General features: G+C 41.3%; 1 protein-coding gene across 2 annotated transcripts in view; it reads left to right on the plus strand.

Moving 5' to 3' along the window:
• LOC133544437 (5'-AMP-activated protein kinase subunit gamma-1-like) overlaps positions 1–9,071 on the plus strand; it is a 29,405-nt gene extending 20,334 nt beyond the window's left edge. Inside the window, exons 8-10 of one of the 2 annotated variants that reach the window (XM_061889744.1) lie at positions 62–150; positions 2,618–2,753; positions 5,032–7,064. In XM_061889744.1, the coding sequence (XP_061745728.1) occupies positions 62–150; positions 2,618–2,753; positions 5,032–5,135 (329 nt within the window). In that variant the 3' untranslated portion in view covers positions 5,136–7,064. Of the gene's footprint in view, positions 1–61; positions 151–2,617; positions 2,754–5,031; positions 7,065–7,569 lie in introns of those variants that run through there. The other variant, XM_061889743.1, reaches the window with a different exon arrangement.
• The last annotated feature ends 19 nt before the right edge of the window (positions 9,072–9,090 follow it).

Genomic DNA, 9,090 nt, shown 5'->3' on the forward strand with positions numbered 1-9,090 from the left:
CACTAGATCGTGTCAAGCTGCTGTGGGCGGGAGCTGTAAACGACATGTGTGTGTCTCACAGAGGTGAAGAAGGAGGTGGAGGAGGGGGATGAACCAAGAGCGGAGACGGAGAGCGAAAGTGAGGAGGAGCTCTCCTTCTTTGCTCCAACGGTATGAATCACCCTCATTTCACATTCAAACTGTCCATGTTCGGAAGTGTCTGAACTTTTACCACTGAGGATTATATACAAAAAAAAAAAAAAGTATTCAAGATGCCATTTTGATATTTTTATTTTGTAAAAAAAAAAAAGTCCAAACCGACCCTTTAAAGTAAAGTTAAAAGTACCAATGATAGTCACACACACACTAGGTGGTGAAATGTGTCCTCTGCATTTGACCCATCCCCTTGATCACCCCCTGGGAAGTGAGGGGAGCAGTGGGCAGCACCGGGAACCATTTATGGTGATTTAACCCCCAATTCCAACCCTTGATGCTGAGAGAGGGAGGCAATGGGTCCCATTTTTTTAATAGTCTTTTGTATGACTCGGCTGGGGTTTGAACTCCCAACCTACCGATCTCAGGGCGAACACTCTAACCTAGTGGCCCTTTATGCTAAGAAGTTACAGTATATATATTTAATGAAAAACATAGCCTGCCTGTCAGCTTTCTGCTAGTAGCTTGACCATGTCAACTTTTTTCTTTACATTACTTTTATAGTCATTTTGTTTTTAGAATGTGCTGGGGGCCAATAGAAGGTAAGTTGCGGACAGCAAGTGGTCCCTGGGCCGCCCTGTAGACATGTCGGTCTATGCACAGCAGCCATGTCAGGTTGGCCTGACGGTCCTGAAGTTTTTTTAATGTGCGCGAGAAGAATCAGACAGATATAAATCTGATGACATTAGAAAATAGCTCTGATAACCAATAAAAAAAATCGGCATCATGTTTTTATTCAGTTTTGTTTTATAAGTTAAAATGTTTTAATAAATTCCTGAGTTAATGTTGCTGATCAATTATAATATATTATTTTGCATTGAGTTTATTTTATCTTATTTTTCAGTATCAAATTGTTCAAGTCGTTCAAAAAATGTTTACAGTTTAAAAAATAAGGATACTTTTTTAAACTTCAGGCAAATTGATATACTTGACATATATTCTGTTACAGACTAAAAACAATGTTAGTACATTTATCCTTTGTTGTAAGTTGATCTATATGTCTGTCCTTTTTCTTTTCTGTTTTCTTTAAGGTTGCAGACAAATGATAATATTTATAGTTGCAGTGGAGAGTTGGCCAGTAAATGAAGCGCTGCTTTTCTCCTACATGCCGTGCTGTAAACTCTCCCTGAGCTCATTGTAAACAAACATGGCTTTGCTTGTGCGGGACGTCTTCATTGTTTCACAGGAAGATTTGTTGTGTTCTATTTGCACCAAATGTTCTGCAAACATTCCGAGAGGAGTAAAAGAACTTTGAGCTTCAAGACATCAAATCTTATCAGCCACATGAAACGCCAGCATTGCTACAAAGTTGTTTTGAAAGCCTACAAAGACGCCTGCTGCCGCACAGCCAGACGCAAAGAAAGGCCCTGGGGTTTGTTCATGTCACTGCAGCGTTTAAAAAGTGAAAAATGTTTCCTGGAGACGATGTGAGGGCTGGACAACCAAAAAGATCTTTACTACCGTTAAAAATACTCTGCTACCTACCACAATTTAGGAGTATTTTCAGATACAAGATGTCTCTCTCAACTTTTTGTTAGGCTCGAAGTTACGTACATAAATTTGAGTTACAAACCTCCCTGCCATTAGTCGGCGTAGCAAATGACAGCGAAAACATCTGGTATTACTTAATGGTAAATGGGTTATACTCGTATAGCGTTTTTCTACCTTCAAGGTACTCAAAGCGCTTTGACACTATTTCCACATTCACACATTCACACACTGATGGCGGGAGCTGCCATGCAAGGCCCTAACCAGGACCCATCAGGAGCAAGGGTGGAGTGTCTTGCTCAAGGGACACAACGGACGTGACGGAGTTGGTAGAAGGTGGGAATTGAACCAGGAACCCTCAGGTTGCTGGCACAGCCACTCTTCCTACCGTGCCACGCCGTCCCCATTAAAGCCGTTATCAGACATCTCTAGTAAAATCCAAAGATTTTTTTTTTACTCTGTACATGTTAAATAATCAAATTCATAAGCAAATTCATGAATTATTTACTGTTACAAGCGGCCCTCTAATGGCAGCCGTGACTGCGGTGTGGCCCTCAATGACAACCAGTTTGACACCACTGCACTACACCATGTATACTGCTCAGTATTGCGGGATGTGACCGTTAGAGGGCCTAAAAATGTACATTTCTAGTTTGTGAGGGTGCTTACATACTAAACTAATGAAGCCGTCGTTTTTGGCCATTAATCCACTTATTGACGTACTCAAAGGGGATGGGAGATGGGCCACTTACTAGTTTAAATTTGCTAGTTTAAAGCCAGAAATCAACATTACTTTGTTTTCCAACGTTTGGAAACCATCAGCACAAGTCCAGGTTCTGTACCTCCCCGTCAAAGTCAGCGCTACAGAGGCTTTGAACAGCTTTTTGAAATGCATTCATGCACACCTTTGATGCTACATGGTGGTTGTCCTGCTCAGGTGGATGTGAAGACCACAGCTCTGGCGATGGCCATCACAGACTCCGAGCTATCCGACGAAGAGGCGTCCATATTGGAGAGCGGCGGCTTCTCCGTTTCCAGGGCCACCACACCCCAACTCACGGATGTCTCTGAAGGTAAAAGTTGCTCGAATTCTGCCGGCGCAGAAATAATCAAACATGACTCATTATATTGGTAGCTCTTTAACATTACTTTTAAAAAAGTTGAATACAGAAAATATACCTTTTCACTGCGCCAACTTGCTTCTGGTTATCATCTCTTCGTATATCCCAGACCTGCCAGACCTGCCACCACTGGTAGGACTTACTTCCGAGTAGCAGGCTAACTATGGAGGGCCAAACTCGCGTGAAAGATTCCTACAAAATGGATGCCGGCTCATGGAGACACATTTACATTTCTATATTCCTCGTTACACACGCACAGGAGTTGCATGAACTCCGGGAAGGTGCATGTCTTGCCAGAACACCGGCTCCAGTTGTAAGGAATGCATAATGTAGAAGCCGCTTCTTAGAGATGAATTGTCACCACTATGGTGGAAAATAAACAATGTTTCTTCCACTGGAGGACTAGAGGAAAAGGACTGGCTAAGCATGCTACACACACACACACACACACACACTGCAAAAAGTCAGTCTTCAAAAACAAGAAAAAAAAATACAAAAATGAGGGGTATTTTACTTGAACCAAGCAATTATCTGCCCATAGAACAAAAAAATTGGGCTTGTCAAGACTTTCCAAAACAAGTAACATTAGCTAACCTCAATGAACCCAAAATACCTTGAAATAAGTATATTCTCACTAATAACAAGTCTACTTTTCTTGGTAGAAAAAAAAAAAAGAAAATTTTTTGCTCAATATGTATTCTTAAATGAAGTAAATGCTAGTTCCATTATCTTGACATCATGATATGTGGCATCATGTTTTTTTTTTCATGCTTGAAGTAAGAAATCATTACTTTTGAAAAAGTAGTTTTTTACTTGTAAATGTTGATGACACAGCTTTGCAACACTTGATATTCTAGTTTCAAGCAAGTTTTACTCAATATAAGTCATCACATCTCAGCAACAAGCTGTAATATCTTACTGAGATCATTTAAGACCAAAACACTGAAAACAAGTAAAACACTCTAACATAAAATCTGCTTAGTGAGAATAATTATCTTTTCAGACAGAAAATAAGAAAATATCACCTTTATTTGAGATATTTCATCTTACTTAGATTTCAGTTTTTGCAGTGCACACACAGAGCAAGAAGAAACAAGAAGCTAACCGCTAAACCTTCAACACAAAATAAGGGTGTTTGATTCAGATGTCAATACTATTGATACCTTGTATACTGCTAGTATCAGTGTGTCAACGATACCAAAGTAATTAGATCAATATTTATCGTTCTGTTGTTCCTATAACAAAATCATTTTGGGGTGTTTTTGTTATTTCCAAATTCAGGGAGTATGTCTCTGGATACAATGGAGCCAATAGTACTTTTTGTTTTTGTTCAGTTATTGTAAACAAACCACTTTATTTTGTCGAAAAAACATTGTATGTAGCATTCAATTCCACACATTAATAAATTGCACATGTTTGTATGTATGCATGCATGCTATAAAACATTTGCACTTCTATAATCTATTGTCAAAGTATCAAGAATCAAAACCCGATTGGATCTGATGCCAAAAAATCGCATCAGGATTAGAGGCCTAAAATGTTGATCGGGACATTCCTGAAATAGATAAATGTGCCCATCCATCCATCCATTTTCTACCGCTTATTCCCCTTTGGGGTCTCGGGGGGCGCTGGTGCCTATCTCAGCTAAATAAATCATGAAATAAATGACAAATTTAAAAGACCAATTAGATGAAATAATTACGTCAATATGTCCTTGTGGTTTTTAAAGCCCTTTGAGGCCTATATCAATAAATTGTGATTGATTAAACAATTAAAAGACTTAATGTGATTTTACATTAAGTAAATAAATGACACTTTTATGTATTAAATGTGTAAACTGATGACACATTTAAGTACAGCGGTGCCTTGATTTAGGACCTTAATTGGTTCTTGAAAATGGTTTGTAAATCAAAAACTTTGTAATGAAGCAGAATTCCTCGTTATAAAACAATGTAAACGGGAAGAAGAGGTTCTAGCCTTGACAACAGTCCTGATTTTGGTAAAACAATGCACACTTTGAAGACACTATGTACGACTGTATCTTATCACAGACATAAGGGGGTATGGATCAACAATTTATTATCAAAATAGCACGACAGCAGCAAGCAAAACCATCAACACGCACACACACAAAAGTCCTGATGGTGCTCTCAAAAATGTTAACCATGTTGTTACAATAATAGCAAAAACATTTTTTTTTTAAGTAAAATCCTCTTTCCATTGCTGACAGTAAACAGCAGACGAGGTGCAGTCAGGAGGCTGAGAAAAGAGGAGCGGCCTCTGCCATTATCTGTCATGCAGCAACCAGCACTCACTTATGGAGCTGATCATTAACGTGGAGTCAACATCTTCTTTCTAGAAGTTTTAGTTTGGTTTAGCAGCCTAACGTTTGTGTCCATTCCAAACCCCATGGAGATAATTGCAATTTAACAATGCATCAAACACTGTCATGGGCACAGATTTACATCCAAATTTATGAAACAGCTTTGCTACTTTAGATGACATTGTGACCTGACCTTTTACCCAAATATATGATGTCTGAACAACATTACATTGTTCAAAGTGTTTGCATATTTATTATCCTTTATTTGCTTTCTCAATCATAGCCAAAGCGGCACAGTAGTTTTGAAATGACGTCTTCGAAATGGCAACATATTTTTTACCTTTTTGATATAAAAGTGGGACATTATCTGTATTATAAACTCATGACTATTGAACATATTGGATTTAACTGAATTGTGGTAGTCAATGTAGTCTTTTTGTGTGTTTGTATCAGATTATTTATGGTAAATACACCTCTTTATGACAATAATCATTTAAACAAAGTTAGATCTTGTTTTACCTTACTGTGTGTGAACAGCAGATGAGGTGCAGTCACGAGGCAGCAAAAGGGGTGCAGACTGAGAGAAAAAGTGTTTGCGGGTGCCTTCTCCTTTCTAAGTCTAAGTCCACAGACAATCCCTCTTTAACGTGCTGGTTTGTTGGCTTTTTTGAACCCATATTGAATAAGCAAAAGAGACAAAACTTGGTGAATGGCGAGAAAACCCGCAGCAGCAGTGAGAAGTAAAGAGAATGTGATGTAGGTGGCGCCGCCTCTCCAAAAGGGCCCGTGTGTACTGTACTGTACAGGAAGTGATGTCAAATAAATGGCAGTGTTTTTCAACCTTTTTGGAAACAAGGCACATTTTTTTCATTAAAAAATCCGGAGGCACACCAGCAGCAGAAAGCATTGAAAAATAAAAGTCCACCAGGCTTGTAACTCCCTCCAAACAGCATGGACACAATGGCTTTCTTGGACTGATTTATTTGAAGCCTTCCCTTCCCTTCAAATTCACCGTGAAAAAGCAGGTTACAAACGTAAAAATAATAACATACACAGCATGTGGATCAAACATTTTACCCAAGTAAAATACAAACAGAAATGACAAATACCTTGGTGGCCTGCATGCTTCTTTTAGGAGGAAATTCTGATCTTCAGGCTCTTGTTGCCCAAACGCTTAAAGTCCTTCTGACACCTTTTAGTGGTTTTTACAATCAGTCTCTCTCTTTCTCCCTTCACTTTGCATTAAAAAATGTTTACTCGTACCTGGAAGTAGTTTCCTTACATCAAACGACAGACCAAACGAGACACTTCAAAATAAAAGTATGCCCACAAACTTAAGAAAAAGGCATGAAATAACATTTTTAACCATAATAACTAAATAAAGCCTTCTCATGAACTTTTATGCATTTTGATTTAAATTCCCTTTTATGAACTTAACTTATTCTGTTTTTAGAGAAATAATACTAATTATAATAATTGTTAGTAGCATCAGTTACAAGGTTGTCGTGCCCTTTTTGGAGTTTGTTGATGTTTTGCTTTAGTTCTTGTTTTACGCTGTTATTCTGGTGTTTTCCTGTAGCAGCTTCACGACTTCCTTTGAGTGTTATTGCCTGCACCTGCTTTGTGTTAGCAAGCAAGACTATTTAAGTTGTGCGGATTCTATCCTTCTTTGTGAGGACATTGTTGATCGTCATGTCATGTACGGATGTGCTTTGTGGACGCCATCCATGCTCCACATGCTGTAAGTCTTTGCTGTCGTCCAGCATTCTGTTTTTGTTTACTTTATAGCCAGTTTAGATTTACCTTTGTTTTGCATAGCCATCTTTATGCTTCATTGCCTTTTTAGTTTAAGCATTGCACGGCTTTTTACCTGCACGCTGTCTCCCGCTGTGGTCTGCATATTGGGATCACAACAAACCATCCTCGTCTCACGCGACGCATTCCGACTTTTAAAAAGCGATGAACCTCTTTCCGCCTACTGATATGGAAGAGTGTCACATGGTTACCCTGCTGAGCTCTACACAGCACAGACACTTGACAACAGCACATTATTTGCAGACTTTAATTATTGATTTGCAAAAAATATTTTTTGGACCAGTTTGGTGAAGTTTTATAATTTTCCACGGCACACCAAGCAATATCACATCACACTGGTTGAAAAACACTGGCCTAAGGCCTCCAGCAGCACACAAAATGAATGAATGAATGAATGAAGTGTTCACACACTGATGCATATTTGCCGCAATATAAAAGTTTTTAAACTGAAAAGTTTGCAAATAGTGGGGCTTGTAATTATTGAAAGATTCATTCATTTAATTTGTCCTATTTAGCCTTCCGTAGCTAACGTCCGCTTTCATCACACTTTCATGGTGTTATGGCGGTCTGCATGTTGTCATGTTCGCTGGTAACAAGTTTGGCCTGAGCAATGCACGCCGTGTCTTGCAGACCTGGACCAGCAGAGCGTACACAGTGACCCAGAGGAGCCTTACCTGCGCGATCTACCTGAATTTCCATCCGTGGAGGAGTTTCCGTCCCTGGAACGCAACCTCCTCCACTTTCCGTTGCAAGTTCCGCGCCAAGGCGACAGACCCCGGCCTGGTTCTTCTTCAGAGGCGGAACCTTTGAGCCCCGCCAGTCTCCTCATCCAGCACCTGGCGTCCCCGCTCCACTTTGTCAACACGCACTTCAACGGCCACGGACGACCGCCCGGCGGAGAGATGGCTGGGCCGCCAGCCTCAGGGGCGGAAACATCCGGTCGGGGAGGAGAGGAAGAGGAGCAGACGGGGGCTGTGACCGAGGGTGCACAGCTGTCGCTGGAGGCCCTTAGCGAGGAGATTGTGAGCACGGCCATCTCCACCGTGGTGCAGAACACTCTGTCAGCACTGTTGCGCTCCAGTGAAGCCAGCGAGGAGCCCGTCCTGGCGGAGTTCCTTCCTCATGAAACCCCACCAGGCGTTATGGACACCTCAGCGGCAGCGGCGCTGGGGCTCGATGAAGACCTGGAGACCGTAACCACAGAAAGCGTCACGGGAAATGACACGCTGGTCGCCACGGAGGACGAGGACTTTGAGCTTCTGGACCAAAGTGAACTGGACCAGGCTGACGAAGGCCTGGACCTCAGCCCTGACGGACTGCTGGTTGGAGGCACGCCAGATACGCCTCCGCAGCATCAACCTCAGTCATAGCTCCCGTCAAGCCCCGCCCCCTTCCTAACTCTTCTGTTTTTATTTATCCACTAGAAAACATCGCTCTATCCAAAATATTCATCTAAGAGTGTTTCATACCGTTGGTGGATGATTGGAATTATGTAAGCTGTAGACCTTAGCACAGCTGTCGGCGTTTTAGATCTAGCGTCCAAATTTGCCTGGTCAGCAAATTTCCTGGCGTTGAGTAAACCTGTTGTCCCGAGCAGATGTTGGAACAGAGATTTGGATTATAATGCAGTGAATATGATTGAATTCAACAGTGGATTTAAAGAGGTTTGCAGCTCCCTTAATGATGTCGGTTCCAGACCCAAAGTAAAGGTTTTTACCTTCACTTTCATGTTGAATCAGGCCAAGTCGGTCACTTGCTGCCTGGAAACTATGACATTGTTGGATGTTGACCAGAACTTACACACGTAAGTGACTTCAAAGGCTTTGAGTTATTCATCCTCATATCTAAGGACTGACGGCGCCGATCACATGACATGCCCGCACTACGCACGTCTTCAACTGCATCAGAACCAAGGGCAGGTTTTGTTTGATAACCACTCGGCGTCCAGATCTCTGTAGCGTTGTGTTTTGTTCCCGACTTGTCCTCGTGCACTCTTTGTACTAACTTCCCTCCCTTTGTATATTGTAGAAATGTTAAAAAGTATATCATTGTGTATGTTCTGCATGTAAAATGACACTGTTTATCTCAGCTGACTACGTGCTGCACATGTGTGTGTGTGTGTGGGGGGGGGGGGGGGGGTACGACGGGGAC

Source organism: Nerophis ophidion, linkage group LG27, assembly GCF_033978795.1.
Source record: "Nerophis ophidion isolate RoL-2023_Sa linkage group LG27, RoL_Noph_v1.0, whole genome shotgun sequence".
Lineage (NCBI taxonomy): Eukaryota > Metazoa > Chordata > Actinopteri > Syngnathiformes > Syngnathidae > Nerophis > Nerophis ophidion.